Raw genomic sequence first — 20,427 nt, 5'->3', positions numbered from 1 at the left:
TAAGCCTCCGGCAGGTTCTGTTTTCAGTTTTAAGATGGGGATGCACCCCTCTATCACCCCCTTTTTACCGTTTTTTCCAAAGCGATAGACATTATACTAAATTCTAGCCCCTTATTTAAATAAATAAAGGTGTCTACAAAGTATTTTAGCGAAATGCTGTCGATTCGCATTGTGAATAGACGTATATGAGCGAAAATATATTCGAAAATGAAGGGCGTTGGCAACAATCAAATCATGTGTCAATTATTATTTTTTTTTATTTTGATATCGAAAGATTTATATTTGGAATATTCTGCCTTATTTGTGAATGTAGGAATGTTCAAAGAGAGCTTTAAATATTTCAAAAGAAAAACGCCAGAGCCAGACTTTAGTTCTGTTATTGATCTGGACAGCAACAAGTTTGCTTCGCAGGTGAGATAGCTATATATGGAGTTGGTACAAGAGCGATGTATCCTGTACACCGTGAAGCTGGTGAATGTTAAATTCTTAATACGAGTTTTTTTCTTAGGGTCGCCGGATAGATCTAAGTAATGTACCAGATGTAAATAAAGGTTTTCCGGGCTTAGAACCGGTGAACAAATGGCTCGCCTATGCCCTTAACTCTTCAGGCCTTATTGTAATACGGAATCCATTTACTGTGCAGGGTCAACGTTATTGGATTAGTCGCTGTTTGCAAGACTATCCGCGTTATCCAAATATAAATAATCTAAGTCCACATCTCTTTTCCGTGGAAGTATTAAATGATTGGTGGCGATCTCTGCACAAATGCAATGATCCAAATGAAGTCCGACGCATGAGCATATCAATGCGCTGGGCTACGCTTGGGTATCATCACGATTGGGATTCAAAAAAGTATACCGAAGAGAAGCATGGAGAATTTCCGAAAGATCTTGCTGCATTGAATGCATTCTTTGCGACTGTGCTTGGTTTCAAAAACTACGAATCTCAAGCGGCAATTGTAAATTTTTACCCAATAGGAACAACACTATCTGCACACACTGATCACTCAGAGCCTAATCGAACGGCACCTTTATTTTCATTGAGGTTTGGTTTTACTATTCACGTATCTTGTTTTAAAGTAACCCATTTTTTATTTCATTTAGTTTCGGACAAACAGCTATATTTTTAATTGGTGGAAAAAGTAAAGAAGTCTCGCCTTTAGCAATTTTCTTACGCAGTGGAGATTTGCTTGTAATGTCTGGTGAATCACGGTTATTCTATCACGCAGTACCACGAATAATGAAATCTCCCGATGAATCGTGGAACGATCTAGTACCTACAGCAAGTACAACATCTTTAAAAACGTCTAGCTGTAAGAAGCCAAGAATCGATGCTGAACTTTTGCAAGAGGAAAATTCATATGGAATCGATTCGTTACTGTATCAACAAGTTGTTGATGAAAGTTTCTGGTTGTCATTCAAAAAATATCTTAATTTTGCACGCATTAATATTAATGTACGGCAGGTGTTAAATAAGGATGAAACAAACCTCCCAACACCAGATCAGTCATTAGAAACTAAAATTGAAGGTAATACACCCAAATAAATCAGAGTGACGATGCTCGTTTAGCTTTAATTATGTATATTTCATATTTATTTAATTAAGCATAATAAACTTATAAAATACAAAGGTACACATATACTTGTACATGTACAAAATGGATGTACATATATTTGACGATGGTAATAGAAGTACCCTTAATGTATAAAGCAAGTAAACATAGCTAAATACAATAACATAGTACAAAAGCAGCGTTAATGTGAGTAAGAAAGAGTTCGTATTTAAGAAATGATATATCTGCTACAGTAATTAAGGAGAATACTTACCAAACTTTGTATAAGAAGTACTTCAAATGCAAATTGTGCGATTCATTAAAAAATGTTGGAAAATGCATATCATCAATGAGTTTCTTAATAAAATGTAACCAAAATTTGTATTATAATAATATGTATATTTCATCGGTATATTTCAAAGCTGCCGTAGTTCTCAGAGGAAAGTTTTCGAGATTTTTGATGCAATATGCAAATAAATAGTTTAAGCTTGTTGTTGCTGTAGCAGTATACTTTGCCCTGTCAGGGTAGTGTAAATCACCGATCGTCTTCGTTTAGCTCATCTAACGATAGTGGCTTACTGTTTCGACAGTTGGGCCCAGAGGGAGAGGGGTCTTAGATGAGTGTGTTTGATGGGGCATGTGAAAAGGTGGTTAGTGTTGTTGTTGTTGTTGTAGCAGCATAAACATTCCCCATACTTACATACGGGAAATGATGCTGGAGTGACAGTCCTTTGCCGGATATAAATCCGGGTCGTTTTGGTAACGTAGAACCGACTGTCGTGGAAACGAGTTGCTTAGTGTCGTGCGCGGTGCCTTCACATGCCGGATAGGTAGGAGTTTAACCTGCTACAGTCTCCAAAACGTAGTTGTAGTTGTTTAAGCTAAAGCAATATGCTTAACTAATGTCGACTTATGACTGTCCCAAGACAGTCGGTTCTACATAACCGGAACGAAACGGATTTATATCTAGCCAAAGACTGTCATCTCAGCAACATTCCCCGCATATGTTTATGCTGTTACAACAACAACTAATGTTGATAAGTTTAAAGGGTTATATTCAATATTAACAACTTATTCAAAGGTGATAAGTCTTACCTTAAAATTACTTAAGTCGACTCCAGCAAATTGTATAACGCTCTGCTACTGCATATGTCTAACGGAATATCTAAAATCGAAAAGTTTCATAGTACGTAAGTAAGTAAAAGAAAAATTATATAAAAAATGTTTCCATCGAATAAGACAAAAAAAGATATATTTTTTTTAAATATAAAAAAAATATAAACTTATATGAAATTGTAAGTAGTTTTATATTTATTATCAATGCAACCAAGCTCGTCAATCATGTTGTTTTTGGCTTTCATGCTTTCATTTATTTATCAAAAGGACTACCCCAAAAACCAATGTGCAATCATGTAAAGAAAACTTCATTTAAATGCAAAACACCAACTTCGCGAGCCATTTTTTATTTCCCTAACAAATTTTTTGGAAGTCAACGAAATAATTGTTGTTGTTGCCGTAGTATACCATATATGTAGGAGGAATGTTGCTGGTCCCTTGACCAGATATAAATTCGGGTCGTTCAGGTTACGTAGAACCGATGGTCGTAGGAACCGTGATCATAAGAATTGTCGCTATTTTCGTGCCGCTATTATGTCTATCGTAAATTTTAAATCAAAAGAAAAATATAAGGTTGAATTCTTATTACGCAATCAAGTAGGGCGAATCAGCAAGCCGCTGGAATATTGTTGAAAATTTGTTGAAAGAAAGAATCTGAAGAATCAGAACTTTGTCAAGTGATTCAAACCCTTGGAATCGCACTCCTCCAGTATCATCTAATTTTGGATTTTCTTAGCATTTTCAATAATTTTAGGTTAATAATAATAAACATAAATGCGAATAAACTTATTATCCTGATTTTTTTATATAGATTAGCATTTTCAGAGCCACAAAGAATCGTATGGAAAATAAGACTCTGTTAAGTTCCCTATCATAAACATCATCTATATCATAAACATTTCTATAGTTGCATCTACTTCACATATGTAAATGATAAGAAAAAAAGAGGTTGTCTGTAAAGTCGGTTTACTGACGATAGTTTAACGTGATAACGTCATAAGAAAATACTGATTGAATGGTTGCATTTTTCAAGAGAAAATTTTAATTTTATTTGTTTGATAGATATTTTGTATGGATATAGAGAATGAGTTAACATTAACATAACATAATATACTTTAACATAACATAACATAACATAACATAACATAACATAACATAACATAACATAACATAACATAATATAACATAACATAACATAACATAACATGACATAACATAACACAACATAACATAACATAACATAACATAACAAAACATAACATAACATAACGTATCATAACATAACATAACATGACATGACATGACATAACATAACATAACATAACATAACATAACATAACACAACATAACATAACATAACATAACATAACATAACATAACATAACATAACTTAACATAACATAACTTAACATAACATAACATAACATAACATAACATAACGTATCATAACATAACATGCTGTTCAAGCAAGGTAACGACGCATGAGCAAGATAACGACACATTTTTTGGTGCGTGCAGCCGGCTACATAGAATTATAAGACGTTATCACGTCAAAAAATAATAACAACATTAAAACAACAGGTATTATTAACAAACTTGTTTTTATTTTGAATTTTTCAAGTAAATCAAATTAATAATAATCAATAAGAAGGCATATGCAAATACAAATACGTGAATTTATATGTGTACATATGCGCATATACATACATATAATATATACGCTCACTTAAGTAGGAGAGAGCAAGATGTCGAACGTTGCCGTTCGTTTGCTTTGTTTGCTTTGTCGTTCGCTCCGCGCTTTCGCTTGCAGTTCATTCAAGGTAACGGCAATGAGCAAGGTAACGACATATGAGCAAGGTAACACTAATGAGCAAGGTAACGACACATTTTTTCGTGCGTGCAGCCTGTTAAATCGAATTATAAGACGTTATCACGTCAAAAAAACCAGAATTACCCAAAATTGTCTTATGGTGAACTTAAGCAGGTTTGATAATGTACAGACTCATTTTATCTCTCAAATTCCAATAAAACGGGCACTTTAAAAGCTGTAACATTGACCCGTAAAACGTTTAAGCACCCTTGTTTGTTTTAAAAACGTTTGATTTGTTTTAAGCGAATTCTAATTCAAATGAAAATTTGACACTCGAAAACTAAGAAGAGCATTAACATAATTATGATGTTCTTTATTAGTTGGAGATCGTAGGTAAGTCGTGCGCCTGTGATTGCGATTTGTGGAACACCTGAAACTTTGAGGTGCTCATCAGAAACGGTCGAGACAAGTGAAGACTGTGTGTGGGAACTAGGTTACACAGGCCAAGAAAATCATACAGGTTAACACCAAATACAAATGGCCAGAAGAAATAACGAATCTTCTTCGTCCTAGTTTGTCCATGTGAGTTCTATTGAGAAAATCGAAAGAAAATATGAGAAATAAAGTTAGAATGAGAAGTAAAATCACAACTTGCCTGTGATAAAAGAGCTTTACTATTAGTGCTGCGTGACATAGCAATGGTACTTCTGGTGGAATCTTCCTATGAATATCAATAACCTATAGGCAATATTTTTTACAGTACATTGTGATAAATACCGTTTTCGAATCGTAAATATTATACTCCATTTTGCTACTCTTCAGCGTGAGATCGTTTTAATGAATATCTTGGATAGTAAAGAATGAGAGTTCACAAAAATATAAAATTAAATGCGAGAAATGAAAAAATAAAAACATCAAACTTCACACTAAAAAATTTCATCAAGATTCATCAAGCCAAAGAATAAACCAAAATGTCTTTCAAAGCTTCACATTCAATCATTCCATGATATCGGATCCAATTGTTATAATTCAATAAAAGGTGCTTCTGATTTAATTGAAAATTTGATAACTCGCATGTTCACCAGTACATTGGCCTATACTTTCGGAGAAATTGTATTTAAAAATTTGTAGGCCCTAGCTGCCTCTTATGTATTACTTCTAATAAATAAATTTAACTATTATTAAATTATTAAATATATTTTTTTTGTGCTTAAGAAATGGGGAAAAATTATTTAAGTTATTTTAGAAATAATAGCAAAGTGCGTGAGAAAAATTTGGTAGTTCCAGTTTTTATCGTAGCAGCAGATACCAAAAGTTTGCCAAATCCTGGGCTTTCGTCCCAGTAAGCTCATATATATACAGTGTGCGCCATCTCGAGCTTCGGTATGGAAATATTGAATAACTTTAGCAACTAGCAAAATTGAATGTTTGTTGGTGTTTTTTTATTTGATTTTGTCCTTTACAATCTGTTTCAACTGCACTTAGAACACAACATCCAACAAATGACCACCTTTACGAGCCACACAATATTGTGCTCTTTTTTTCGCATTTTCCATTACTTTTGCTAGCATTTCGGGTGATATTGCCTCTATTTCAGATCTAATGTTGGTCCTGAGCGCTTCCAATGTAGTCGGCTTGTTGGCGTATACTCTACTTTTTAAATAGCCCCACAAAAAAAATCCGGCAGCGTCAAATCCGGCGTTCTTGGAGGCCACTCAACATCGCCACCTTTCGACATCAACCGGCCAGGGAACGGTGACGATATGACAGATTTGGGCTTTTCAAAACACTCTGCTTGACAGTTTCAACAATTTCATTGGAGCGTCTTTTACGAACTGAAACACGTTGATGATTTGCTACAGACCCCGATTCTTCAAAATTTTTAGTCAGATTGCGTATGGTGTTATCAGAAGGCACTTTACGATCGCGGAATTTTCGACGGTATGCACGTTGAGCAAGCACAATTGAACGACCATTTTCCAAACACATGGTCACAATTTCCGCGCGCTCTTTAGGTGTAAAGTTATTCATCGTTAAAATTGTACTGAATTGACGTTTCCAAATTATTTTTTCTCATGTCCTTCTGACAATGGATAGCAAAGTTATTCAATATTTCCATACCGCAGCTCGAGATGGCGCACGCTGTATATAATTGGCGCGTACACCCTTTTTGGGTGTTTGACCGAGCTCCTCCTCCTATTTGTGGTGTACGTCTTGATGTTATTCCGCAAATGTAGGGACCTACAGTTTCAAGCCGACTCCGAACGGCATATATTTTTATGAGGAGCTTTTCCATGACAGAAATACACCCGGTGGTTTGCCATTGCCTGTCGAGGGGCGACCGCTATTAGAAAAATGTTTTTCTTAATTTTGGTGTTTCACCGAGATTCGAACCGACGTTCTCTCTGTGAATTCCGAATGGTAGTCACGCACCAACCCATTCGGCTGTGGCGGCCGCCTGTTTAGTATGTACAATAGAATTTCACCCCTCGACAATTCGCACTGAAGCAATTCTATGCAGTTAAGACATCCCTGGTACGGAAGTATATTTATGCCGCTTTAGAAGGCTCCACCCAAATAACCATGTTAACTTTAATAGAGCCAAGGCGAATTTATTATAGGTGACAGCAACCACATATAAGTAAAACCCTACATGTATTTGTTGTTGCGTTTGGTCCAAGCATCACGTCAAAATCAGTAATCAAATTGTGGGGGACTAAACCCCCCACATATGCTTCTTATTTTATATTAACACTCTTTATTTGTGATGTTTAATTCAAGGCAGTTAAAATAAAACTTATAACTTATAAAGGAACTCTAATTTTATATGTCTTGTCGTTTGCAAGAACGCTTCTCGAATCATCTCTTTCTTAGAACGAATAACGACGTTAAAATTAAATTGAATAATGAATAAAAATGAATAATGAATTCAGTGTGGCCAAAAGGATAGGTATAGGTGTGTTCCCGTACGACACTTTCAGCTGTGTTCCCACAAAATGTAAACATACGAATGTAAACATACCAATACATACAAACAGAGCATATCATTTTGACGTAAGCCATGTCTATGGCGAAAAATTCAGCTGGGTGAATGCTGTCACCTATAATAAATCCACCTTGAATATAGCAGATTTTATCGGCTTCGTGTGCTTTATTGACAACAACTTTGCCGCTCTGCCCATTTCTAAGCAGACTAAATTCGTTCAGCCCCGAAAAACTTCAACTTCCCTTCTGATTGAGAAAGATTTGGTCCACGGTAAGTTCCCTGTCCAACCAGAGAAAGCACATTGACAGAGTGGCAAACATATTCGGTGATTGTATTTCGTCGGTCTCGAAGACATGTGTGAGAGTTCACGCTGTATGCTCCGGTGTACAGTATCAAGCGTAGTGCAACCACAAGGCTGCAAAACCTGTGTATCACTTGCTTTCACCAGCGATGAAGTTCAGGTGGCCATCAGGTAGGTAAAAGCTTCCAAAGCCATTGGTTCAGACGGACCAAACATAAGGGTTCAGTGCAATAGACAGTCCTAGTTTACTGGTGTGGCAACCCTTGGACGGGAAAACTCGAGTCATTTCGGTACGTAGAACCGGCTGCCACTTTCGGTAGTTATACTTCGACGGACCAGAATAGATGCGCGAGCTTTTTTAGTTGGCAATTTGAGAAAAACAATTTGAGCAAAGTAAAACGCTATATGCCCTCTCAAGCCTACTCACCTAACATTACTCTCTCTCTGGACCCAACTCGTCGAAACAGTATCTTTCCTGGGCCTATCGTTAGATGAATTAAACGACGATGATCGGTGATTACACCGCACTGGCAGGGCCTTGAACCGCTACAACAACAACAACACTTGAAACCATTTGGCTCCAGAATAACCGTGGACTTAACTAAATCCGCCCTTGTGTTAGATCTGTACAAGGCTTTCGATACAGTTACAGCAATGCCTGTTTTTTTTTTTGCAAATTTGGTTATGTCGCACCTGTACCACCAGAGAAACTTAATACAGGTATTTTAAGTGGTACACAACCATTTAGAAAAACTTTCGATTTCGATGAATTAAAGAAAACTATCTGCCAAAGACAAATCATCCTCCTTGACTAAGTCAATGCGAGTTCTCACATATCGGGTCACACAACAGATCGAATTAATGGGTTATGCACCTTATTTGGTACCTAATGATTTCTTTTTATTCACAAGGATCAAAAATAAAATATGTCGTCACAGTTGTTCAACGTCTGAAGAAGCTATTTAAGCGTCAAACAGCTCATTTGGAAGTATCCACATCTGAGTTACAAAAGTGGTTTGAAAATTGGTTCAAACGAATGCAGAAGTGTAAGTCACAAACGTGTAAATTCTCCTCTTGCATTGGTAAGAGACTTCACGTCAGACTTGTTAAAATCACGAAAAATAGAGCAACTGTTTTGGAAAGGCGCCTCAATATGCCTTGTTCTGTGAAGAATTTGCGTTTCCACCTAACATTTCTGTAGATATGGTTATTTTCTTCTGATTGCATCCATAAGTATAATATGAGAAAATACGGAAAATATTACTGATATTATTTAAATTAAATCTATGTAGTTCATACCATTATTATCAAATACTTTATTTAAATCTTTAATATGGACCCAATTCATAGTTGTATTTAGTTTACGTAGTATGAATGAAATAAGACCCTTTACTTATAAAACGTCGATCGCGAGTGGCAACGCTTATTATCAGGTAATTTTACCTGGCCGAAAGGAGCAAAATTGACAGGTCAAACAGTTAAGTTCGATTGAAAGCAGTTAACATATTAGCTGGAGTTTTAAATTATAAAATTTTCAGATTGTATTACAAATATAATTATAAAACAGTTATTTTTCTGAAAATACTTTAAAAGTAAACGATTGATCCAATGAGTGAACTTCAAATAAAAAATTTGATCGACCTAAGCATTGAAGATGACGATGAAGAGTTGGTAACCTCAACTGATCGATCGGAAACAAGTCTTTCAAATGGGCACCAAAAAGTCTATGAGCAACCAACTATAGAGTGCACAATGCCTGATTGTCTAATGGTGGCAAAGGGAGAAGGACGAGAAAGTGACAATAATCCTTTTGACTTCGTGCAGACATTGTCAAGTCGCTCAGAAGACCCTTTTGATATAGTAGAAAAAGAAGCATGTGTTAAGGTTTGTAGATATATAAACATTTGTAAAGAAATATGTGAATATTTAAGGGCGACATATGTATGTATGTATATTATTTGTTTGATCAGGCGCGATATTCTGTGCAACCGGCACAGGAAGTAAAAGTGGGAAAACTTTTGTCGATAAGCGATGATAATATAATAGATGATGATAATTGGCGCATGAACGAAAATACAGCGATTGAAAGAATTACACAGAAAACTGTTTTTGACATGACGGCCACTAACGTGAGTTCGTCCGTTTACCATTCAGCTCTGGAACACGATTTAGATAATGAGAGTCCGCCAGTTTCAATGTCCATTAAGTCTACACCAGAAACCTGTAGCTCAGCCTTCGAAAGCGATGAAAGTTCTGCAAACAGTACAGATAACTGTTCTGCAAAAATTCGGAAAGCATTAGTAACTAGTAAGCGTTTACTCAAACTAAGCATAGCGAATTCAACATTTAATTCGCCATTGAGTTGTCGCTCACGACAGGGAGAGAGTGGGGTTTCAAGAGTTTTCTCTGCTGCCGCACACTTCAGTGATTACATGCTAGGCACAGAATCTCCGTTAAAATTGGTGGATGATGATCTTATGATGGAAGAACCGCCAAAACGATCAAACCCGGAAAAAGATTTTGAGGCTGATTTAAAAATGTTAAGTATTCCCATGTTGAGAAAATTGTCCTCTCCACTGCCTGAAGAAACATCGTTAAATGTGAAAGAAGCAAATGAATCAATTCCTATTGCGCAAAATGTGACATCTCCTGGTTTATCGGCGATTCGAGAAAAATTATGGGCAAAGCAGATGGAATCTTGCAAAGGCCAAAATGTTTTGTCGTTAATAGATAATTTAAAATCCCTGCTGTGTGGAAATGCTATTGCAGACGAAGAAAAAATGGAACAAGCAAATAGTTTGTTAAAACAACTTAGCGCAACCTTAAATACAGATAAAGGAGAAGATAACGACAAAAAGGCACAAAATAAAGGCAGCTGCGAAGGATCACTGCAAGTACCACAAACTATCGTCCGACAAGGAACTTTTGACATGGAACTACAGGTATGTTGAAATATGTAGTTACCATCCAACCTAAATTTATTAAGGCATTTTTTTAGCCGTTAGCGCAAGAAAAGAGTGACCACACTGAAGTTACATCGCCAATATCTGCTGATACTTCACGCATGACGCATTCTTTACATTCAGTGCAATTATTGTCACCATCGAAGGAAGTACCAGATGTTATGGTGAAGTCATCCTCTACTTATGATTGTGAACCTATAGCCGAAAGGGAAAATCTTCTGTCACCACACGTAGATGCCATTTCACCAATTACGTCACCGAATTTTAAGCCCAATTTATCGAATGCAGCAACATCATACGCTGACGTAAACGATATCATTGAGCAAATTAGTAAATTGCTCGATCAACACCAGATGACATTGCAAGCAACCAATAGCGATAGTAAGAACGGTAGCGATTTATCAGGAAGTAATGTGCAACAACAACCGTCAATGTATAATCCTACATTTATTGTGGTTATGCCAAGAAATTCCGTTCAGTCGACTAAGAAGCAAAATGCTAATATTTCAATTTGTGAGGACTTTTTTGAAGACGCGAATAGTAATATAGCAATGCGTCGGCGTTCGCAGTCTTTGTCACTACATGATAAAATCAAGATTTTAAAACTCCCGGTGCGACCGAATCCGTCTAAATCCGGAGCATCAGGCTCGTCAGACCTTGAGTGTGTCCCTCAAATTGATATAAGTACATCCGATGTAAAAACACCATTACGTCGTCCTGTGAGAAGAAACTCGGTCTCCAGTGATATGCCTCGCACACCGCTGAATCGCGGAACTAGTTTGGCAAACGCTAGGCGAGTCCAAAAGTAAATTTGATTACTTAAATATTTATAAATTAATGATTTTATTTAAATTTTAATTTATTATTTAAAGTTCACAAATTCAATCACGTCACGTACTCGGTCCTTCTAAGCAACTCGAAAGTGAAATTCAGCAGCAAGCTGTTGTTCATCCAATTCCACGAACCAATCTCAATGTATTTAAACCTGATTTGAAGAAAAAAACTAAGCAACAAACAACGAAAACATCCATAATGGCATCTCGTGAACCACTCAAAGCTGTGATACCCATAAAGAAAGTAGCACCAATGCTCACGGCTACCATGGCTACACCCGAGGGACCTGTTGCGAATTCACGATTGCTATTTCAAAAGGACAGTACGGAAACTTCAATGCATTTACTTACAAAATGTGGTAAAATGTCGAATACAAGCACGCCAATGCCACCAGCAAAGAGTACTGGTAAAATACCTGTGTTGCCCAATGCCTGTTCCACTCCTGCATTTTCAAGTGCTAAGGCAAATACGAGTGGCAATGTAACAAAGAAAACTTCCACGCCTACTTCCATATTACAGCAACCGTTTGCGAGTACTTCTGGGGTTAAAAAACGGTCTTTGTCAGAGCTGCCCAGGTCCAAATCGCCGGGGCGCTTGCGCAATAGTTTGCCGGGACCATCATTATCAACACTCAAGAGCAGGCAGCCAATAAAACAATCGAATGTTTCAAAACCGGCCACTTCGAGATTGGTAAGCCACATTAACTGAAACGCTATACAAATTTCATTCAGAGATTTTGATTTTGTTTTCAGAGTACACGGTTAAATACGCGATCATCGCTTAGTGCTGCACCTACTTCTACTAACAAGGAAAATAAAAAACCTTAAAATATTTTTCAGTTTCGACTGGCCTTACCCATTGGTATTTATCCTTGCCTGTTTTATAAATTATTCGAAAGATATTTTCAGTTATTTGTTAAGGTCATTAACTATAAATTATTTAATTTGATATTTTTTAAATTGATCATTATTACCAAATTGTAAAGCTTTTAAGTTATTTTTTTTTACATAAAATTAATTAACTTTTTTAAATTTTTCCGCCGGCCATTTTTTTTTTTTTTTGATATTCCTAGAGTTTTGTCTGCTTTATGTGCAGTCGGACAGAATGCATCTCGAATGGTCTGAAAGTCGCTTGCCAGTCTTTGATATTTACATATTTGTTAAATTAATCTTAAATATTTTATGTCTGATTCGAGTCCTAAGGACGTACATATATTGAGCTAACTGTAAGTATTGGCAATATAAATTCTTCAACTTTGACACAAACGCCTAGTTCACGAGAAAATTCGTCGAAGCTTGTTTTGCCACATAAATAAATAAAAATGCTCAGAATAATGACAGAAATCGATTTTGCCATATATGTTCGTCCGTCTGTTCTTGCGGACGATAATTTGCGCAAAAATTAGTGTATGTATAAATAGTTATATTAATATAATCAAACATGGTACACATATTACTCTTTGTCCAATGACGTTTGGTATTGAAAAACGGTCAATAACCATGCCCAAGTTTACATAAGTAATGAACCCAAGAAAATAAATACCGGTGACTTCGCCGCACTCAATTACAGCAGTATTGGGACCCTATAACTTTTTTGTACAAAAACAAAAAGTTACATGTATTTTGTTCTTGGCCTTTTGGCACAAGTGTCAAAATAATTACTTCCAAGGCGAATTGGATTGTGAATAGTAAATCAACGCAAACAAAGTTTTTCGAGTGTCGCGTTAAATTGTTCGAAGTGCATTTGTGCTATTAATAGTAAAAATAATTAGCAACTAGGATTATTAGAACCAAGGTACCAAACTTTAATCTCCCAAAACTAAACGGCGTTAGTCTCACGCTAACCAAACAGGCAAAATACCTAGGTGTTATCCTAGACCCCAATCTCAGCTGGAAGTCCAACGTAGAGTACAGGGTAAAGAAAGCGAATATAGCACTTTAGACGTGTAAGAGAATGTTGGGTAACAATTGGGGTATCCAACCAAAACTATTCAATTGGTCCTATACAACCATGGTAAGGGCAATACTAACATATGCGGCACTAGTTTGGAGGCCTGAAACAGAAAAGAAATACAACAAAACTAAGCTGAAAGCGTGCATCTTAACTACAGCAGTGCTTAGCACCAGTCCTACTGAAGCGCTCAATGTACTAACACATATATTACCATTAGATTTACCCATTAAAACAATAGCTACTTGCAACGCCATGAGACATAGGAAGCTGGACAACAAGGTCGTACGGTCACAGTAAGATCCTTCTACAGGGACCCTCGCTGCTCAAAAACAGATCAGACTACACAGTCCCCGACCTTAACTTCAATAAAGGCTTTACGGTACGTTTTCCACCGAGAGCCAAATGGAGCAAAGGGAAGATGATTGGAAGATACGATATCGAAATCTATACCGATGGTTCTAAGACGAACTGTGGTGTGGGAGCTGGGGTAATGAGATAGCGGATGAGCTAGCAAGAAAAGGTTCGACACTAGACTTAGCAGAGGCGGTGACAGTCTCCACCCCACTGAACACATTAAAAGCGTACATTGCTTCACATTATCTTGCTTTAGCCGAAAGAAGATGGAAGCAAATAACTACATGTATTACAACAAAAAACACATGGCCGTCATACAAAATCCAAAGGACGAATGACCTGCTAGGTTGTTCTCGGCCAAACATTTCACGCATGACTGCAACCCTTACAGGTCATTAGAAAGTAGGGGATCATGCAGCTAGACTCAATCTACCCTTCAATCCTATCTGTAGAAGCTGTCAAGCGGAAGGGGCGAAGGAAAGTCTGTTCCACTACTTATGTGAATGTCCGGGACTAGCCAGGGCACGACTCCGATCCTTCGGTAAGCCTTTCTTACAGCAAATTAAAGAAATCTCAGACATAGAGATAAAGGATTTGCTGCTATACTTGGACCTCACTAAATGGATCTGACTTGGAAAAAAAAAAAAAAAAATAACAACATCATCTTCACACGAGATAGTGGTAGTAAAACGGCGCTGGTCACTAATTAGGGGTATTTCAGTGGAAATATTCAACCACTTCAACAACAACAACAACATGGCTATTTACTCCTGAGCAAGAAGTTACAGCATTCATAATAACAAAGTGTTCAATTTTGTTATTAAATTAAAATGGAGAGCAGGTGAAACGAAATTTGCGGAGACATAGGTATAAAAACACATTTTGAATTTTATTAATATCTTGCAGACACAAATTATACATGTGAATCATCATCATCAACATGCGTTGTGGTGATGTGCATGTATTTGCAAGTAAGCAAGGGAATACTTCCTATATGCAGCGCCTGCTACGAGGATTTCATAACCGTTTCCACGACAGTCGGTTCTACGTTACCGAAACGACCCGGATTTATATCCGGTCAAGGACTGTCACTCCAGCAGCATTCCCCGTACGTAAGTATGGGGAATGTTTATGCTGTTACAACAACAACAAGGATTTCATAACTCCAAATTGAAAACCTGCCAAAAAGCTAGTGAATAAAGGGATGCTATAAAAATTCTCGGCAAATGTTATTTAAATAAATTAAAAATTAAAAACTAAACAGATTCTGTTTTCTGTATCAGCTGTGAAATTCTTTATTACGATACTAGCAAACCCGGTCCCCTTCGCTGGGCACACTAAAATAGAATAGATATGGTTTAGAACAGAAAATATATGATTTTCATATTATTTATTTCTTTATTCTTTATTCAAGCCCTTTGGCATAAACAATATTTTTTGTTTTTCTATTTGTTTTTAAGTAAATATAAAATATAAATTGAAAATCAGGAAAAAAGAAGATTGTTTTTAAATTTCAAATCAACGCATATGAATAAACAATCGTCTTTTTTCCTGATCATCCATGAATCTTTCGTTTCAATTTATATGTTTAAGCATTGGAGCTTATATTTTTCAAAAAAAAAAAAAACGAAAAAAATTGTTTTTTCCACGAACACATAATTTCATTTGGATTTCACATTAAATTCTCAAATTTCGTAAGAAATTATTCACTGTTCCAAAATCCACTCCAAAAAAATTCACAAACAATTTTAACATATTGCACTTACGTTTTTTCCTTATGGCATCCAAATCAGAAAGAAATATTGACACATTGTAACTCACACTGTCAATTTGACAGTTCAGTTCCGCCCCAAGCGTTAAAAAAGTAAGCGACATTATGGCTGGTTCAAAAGAACGCTGTACCCGTTGCCAGTGCTCCGAATTACAACCAAACTTTACGAAACCCATTTTCAATACTTACTTAACAATGTGTGTAAGTTTGGTTTAATTCGGTGCAAAGACACGGCGGGTCCACGTTTTGGCATATATTTCCAGACCCTAGTCATCAATAGGTATAAAAATTACCCCGTATTAAAGCACTTATCAACAGTTGTCATTTGATACCTATATTGTACATACACAACCAAAGGTTACCCGGGTCAACGTTTTGACCTATATCTCGAGCCCTATCCACCAATAGGTATCCAAACTATACGGAAACCATCTTCAATACCTTCTTAGCAATGTGTGTAATTTGGTTTAATTCGGTGCAGACACAGCCGGTTAGCGAACACACACAAAAAGTTGACTTTATTTTATATATAAGATTTTTTTCAGTTTGTGTCCGAAAAATCGAAATATCTTACGGAACCCTATTTTTTTCCAAAATAAAATATAATCCATGTTACTCGTGGATAATGTAGCTTTCGAATGGTGAAAGAATTTTTAAAATCGGTCCAGTAGTTTTTGAGCCTATTCATTACAACCAAACAAACAAAGTTTTCCTCTTTATAATATTAGTATAGATAAAATATCGTTAAACTAACTAATTTATTACATACTAAGTATATGCAAAAGAAAATAAAATACAAAAGAAGCAAATAATTCATTTCTAAACAGTTTGTCGAATTAGCAAGTTTTATAAGCTTAAAGGTTTGCAAGCTAATTTTGTCTTTTTTATTACAATTTCTTTACTTAGCTTAAAGAATTGAAGTTGACTATGATGAAGTTGTCGGATAACTAGAAGAGATTCGTTCTGTACTACACGAAGCTAGCGTTATTATAATATAACTGCATATACATATATATACAGCTCCGGTCAACTAATTAGCAACGCGTCGGTACCGGTATTTGTTTTATTAATAACTAGAAACAGCCCTAACATTATTGACTTTTCCCCAGTAGGAACCTTATTGTGAGTAATGTTAATTAAACCCAACCTGATTTTGAAGCATACTTCAAATATGTTCCGTTTTTTTGTTAGAAATAAAATCAAATTGTTCTAATCTATCGTTCACGTAATTCACAACGCTTCGGATTTAACGTCCAAAAAGTATATTTTTATTAAGGAAGAGTTAATATTTGGTTGAAAATCCATTACTTCTAATAACTGCTTCACATCTACGCGGCATGGACTCACATTAGCTTTTTGCAGACATCATTTGGATTAGCTTCCCACTCCATTTTGACTTTTGTTACCAGATCTGCAAAATTTCCTATTTTATGTAAGCGAACTTTCCTCTTCAAGTACTCCCAGAGATTCTCGATGGGGTTCAGGTCGGGACTACAAGAAGGCCAGTCTAGCAATTTTATCAACATTTCTTCCATCCACCGTTTTGTTGCTCGTGCGGTGTGCTTCGGATCGTTGTCCTGTTGAAAGATCCATGTAACGGGCATGTTGTCATCGCAAAATGGGAGCATTACTTCATTTAATATAGAAATATATTGATGTTGGTCCATATGACCCTCAATTTTAGTAATAGGACCAACACCACGCCATGACATAGCACCGCATACCATTACCACCACCGTGCTTAAGCGTAGGGCGGGGGTATTTTGGGTTGTACGCTTCCGAACGGGGGCGCCGAACATAATATTTTCCATCGGTTGAAAGTCTATTTATTTTCGTTTCATCAGAAAAAAAGAGGTTGTCTGTAAAGTCGGTTTACTGACGATAGTTTAACGTGATAACGTTATAAGAAAATACTGATTGAATGGTTGCAAAAGAAAATTTTAATTAACATAACATAATATAACATAACAAACATAACATAACATAACATAACATAACATAACATAACATAACATAACACAACATAACATAACATAACATAACACAACATAACATAACATAACACAACATAACATAACAACATAACATAACATAACATAACATAACATATCATAACATAACATTAAAACAACAGGTATTATTAACAAACTTGGTTTTATTTTAAATTCTTCAAGTAAATCAAATTAATAATAATCAATAAGAAAGCATATGCAAATACAAATACGTGAATTTATATACATATGTACATATACGCATATACATACACATATACGCTCACTTAAGTAGGAGAGAGCAAGATGTCGAACGTTGCCGTTCGTTTGCTTTGTTTGCTTTGTCGTTCGCTCCGCGCTTTCGCTTGCAGTTCATTCAAGGTAACGGCAATGAGCAAGGTAACACTAATGAGCAAGATAACGACACATTTTTTCGTGCGTGCAGCCTGTTAAATCGAATTATAAGACGTTGTCACGTCAAAACACCTTCTTCCACTCTTTTACAGACCAATAGCGGTATTTCATAGCGAACTCTAACCTTTTTTTGCGATTTCGTTCCGATAGTAAAGGTTTCTTCCGAGAAATCCTTCCAAAAAAATCATTTTCTCGTAAACGCCTCTTAATGGTTTCCACTGATGGAGAGCTGTTGTTTTCGCCAAAAACACTAACACGGATTTCATTTGCGGATTTTTGTGGGAATTTTTTGGATTCGCACACTATAAGTTCATCTTCTCTAGCGGATGTTTTTCGAGGTCTTTGCTTTCGAGGAACTCTCTTCGTGGTTTTATTTTTCCTGAAATAGCGTTGAAAACCATCCTTTTTGATACGTTTATGGTTTTCGCGATTTCGCCATACGATTTTCCGTCGCTGTGAAACTTGACTATGATGGCTCTCATAGTTTCGTCGTAGGATTTATTTTTACCCATGATGTTCAGAAACTAAAACGCTCTAGTGTATAAAAAATTGATTGTGTTTTTATATTAAGTGCACAATCTTACCGAAAAAGTGCAGTATATGATAATAAATGCCAGTAAAATCTCCCGTTGTTAATTACGTGACCGACTATTTTTCGAACTAACTCTTAAAAATGCATAAATCTAAAGAAATAACGGGAGTGAATGAAAAATTTTGACGTTAAATTTAATGCACATTTTTAATAAACAGTTAACTAAGAAAAAGTAGACGTATTAACGGTAAACATTAATCTAGCCCAGTTGAGGATAATATCTGGATATCGTTGTTAATTAGTTGACCGGAGCTGTATATGTACCAAATAGATACGTGGCTTTGAGGAGAACACATATGTATGTATGTATATAAATTGGTTTACATGCAGGGGAAAACTGTTTGCTAATTTACAAATTAAAAGAGGATTTGTTCGCAAATAAAAAAATTGTTTATTTCAAACTAATAACTATTTGGATTTTGGATGTAATGATTTGCGAGTCATGGTATCCTTACTGTTGCGTAGGCCAAAGCACCTCCGAAAATGGCACCAGCCATTGCAGAAATTGTATTTGATTGATGTCAGATTCCAAGATACTCTGATCTGACACACTGAGCAGACTGTGGTCCTGGTTAGTCCTCGCATTGGGGTTGAGGCTAGAAGTAGGAGAGGGTTGGGGTTGGCGTACAGTGGGTAGTTGTATTGCCTGGGCAGGGCTTAAGATGGCACCATCCGTAGCACTGATTGCTCCTAACCAATGTTGAGTTTGGATGTAGCCGTTTATGGCACACGCAGCAGAATTATTCTTCGGTTCCAGGGTTGGGTTTGATGCCAACCCTGAAGAGAAGTTCTCGGAGCAGACATGATGCATAGATCTGCTCCAGTGACGTAGTAGCTCCGGCTGCTACAATAACTCTCATGGCTACGAAATCAAAAAGTGCGTCACTAAAAGCAGTACCAATCCAAAGGCTAGAGTTGCAGACTGCGGTAATTAGGTTAAAATCATGGCCGAAATATGACAAACTACATCAGGATGTGGCAGAAATCCGGAATTTTGGTTTGCACGCTACAAAAACACTCACATACGGTACCCGAAGTTGACCACAGAATTATTTTCTGATTGGAGATAGTTTCACCGAACTGTAGCTACGTTCTCATTATATGTATATCGATCGACTTCACGCGCTTGAAACATGCGGAAAAGCGAAAAGCACCTAACGTGTGTAAGATAATGAGTTATAACAGTTTTATGAGGTTTATTTTTCGCAATTTTGACAAGTCTCACATTAGTTCTCTTCGCAATACAAAAAAAAGGAGGAGAAATTGCACGCTTATGCTTGTTTATTTTGTAAAGGATTTCGAAATGTACTGTTTGGCAGCACTGTGTGGTGAGAGAGCAATAACCTGATACGATAATAAGGAAACAATCCAAAATCCCACGTCAACGATTTACGATACTATGAATCGGAACGGTGGTGAGAATTCATATACATGAGACTCTCATTAGTTTCATCGTCTCAGCTGATACGGGCATACGTTTACGTTGGTGAGTGTGAGCACCATTAGCCACTAGCGGCGAATCTTGCTCTATAACTTTGTTGTTGCTTTCGCATAAAAATTTTTCGTCAAGTTAGTCGAGTAGAGAGATAGCATGCAGAGAAATGGCCTAATGAATACTGATCCAGTATACTAAATTCAGGCTGCACATAATGCTCATTCGTAATTCACTTCTCAATTATCCTTCAAATAACGTAATTCGCCATACAAAATTTTGAAAGCGAATTATTTGATTTGTAAGTTATTCCATCACCTTGTGGGTTATGTATATTTTCGTTTACACTTCCATCAAC

At 36.4% G+C, this 20,427-nt stretch overlaps 3 protein-coding genes across 3 annotated transcripts; 2 read left to right on the top strand and 1 right to left on the bottom strand.

Annotated features, from left to right (window-relative positions):
* The first annotated feature begins 112 nt into the window (after window positions 1–112).
* LOC129237447 (nucleic acid dioxygenase ALKBH1) lies at window positions 113–1,945 on the top strand. Its single transcript, XM_054872214.1, has 3 exons — window positions 113–411; window positions 509–1,044; window positions 1,104–1,945. Exons 1-3 carry the CDS (start codon window positions 208–210, stop codon window positions 1,543–1,545), a joined length of 1,182 nt encoding a protein of 393 aa, XP_054728189.1. The 5' UTR covers window positions 113–207; the 3' UTR covers window positions 1,546–1,945.
* A 2,818-nt stretch (window positions 1,946–4,763) lies between these two features.
* LOC129237446 (uncharacterized) lies at window positions 4,764–5,551 on the bottom strand. Its single transcript, XM_054872213.1, has 3 exons — window positions 5,256–5,551; window positions 5,134–5,199; window positions 4,764–5,067 (listed from the first exon to the last, which is right to left on the bottom strand). The coding sequence occupies exons 1-3, from the start codon at window positions 5,283–5,285 to the stop codon at window positions 4,855–4,857; spliced, it is 309 nt and encodes a 102-aa protein (XP_054728188.1). The 5' UTR covers window positions 5,286–5,551; the 3' UTR covers window positions 4,764–4,854.
* Window positions 5,552–9,253: 3,702 nt separating this feature from the next.
* On the top strand, window positions 9,254–13,005 carry LOC129237444 (uncharacterized). Its single transcript, XM_054872209.1, has 5 exons — window positions 9,254–9,649; window positions 9,736–10,707; window positions 10,764–11,533; window positions 11,601–12,252; window positions 12,315–13,005. The coding sequence occupies exons 1-5, from the start codon at window positions 9,374–9,376 to the stop codon at window positions 12,387–12,389; spliced, it is 2,745 nt and encodes a 914-aa protein (XP_054728184.1). The 5' UTR covers window positions 9,254–9,373; the 3' UTR covers window positions 12,390–13,005.
* Window positions 13,006–20,427: the final 7,422 nt, after the last annotated feature.

The sequence above is a fragment of the Anastrepha obliqua genome, chromosome 2, assembly GCF_027943255.1.
Source record: "Anastrepha obliqua isolate idAnaObli1 chromosome 2, idAnaObli1_1.0, whole genome shotgun sequence".
In the NCBI taxonomy this organism is placed as follows: Eukaryota; Metazoa; Arthropoda; class Insecta; order Diptera; family Tephritidae; genus Anastrepha; species Anastrepha obliqua.
Note: the sequence above shows the minus strand (reverse complement) of the source record. Positions and strands in the feature narration are given on the sequence as shown.

Coding starts and splice junctions, on each gene's coding strand:
- LOC129237447 (XM_054872214.1), top strand. CDS start 208: ATGAAGGGCGTTGGCAACAATCAAATCATGTGTCAATTATTATTTTTT. Junction 412..508: donor GCAACAAGTTTGCTTCGCAG/GTGAGATAGCTA, acceptor TTTTTTTCTTAG/GGTCGCCGGATAGATCTAAG. Junction 1,045..1,103: donor GCACCTTTATTTTCATTGAG/GTTTGGTTTTAC, acceptor TATTTCATTTAG/TTTCGGACAAACAGCTATAT.
- LOC129237446 (XM_054872213.1), bottom strand. CDS start 5,285: ATGGAGTATAATATTTACGATTCGAAAACG. Junction 5,200..5,255: donor ATATTTACGATTCGAAAACG/GTATTTATCACA, acceptor TGATATTCATAG/GAAGATTCCACCAGAAGTAC. Junction 5,068..5,133: donor GTAAAGCTCTTTTATCACAG/GCAAGTTGTGAT, acceptor TTTTCTCAATAG/AACTCACATGGACAAACTAG.
- LOC129237444 (XM_054872209.1), top strand. CDS start 9,374: ATGAGTGAACTTCAAATAAAAAATTTGATCGACCTAAGCATTGAAGAT. Junction 9,650..9,735: donor AAAAAGAAGCATGTGTTAAG/GTTTGTAGATAT, acceptor TTGTTTGATCAG/GCGCGATATTCTGTGCAACC. Junction 10,708..10,763: donor CTTTTGACATGGAACTACAG/GTATGTTGAAAT, acceptor GCATTTTTTTAG/CCGTTAGCGCAAGAAAAGAG.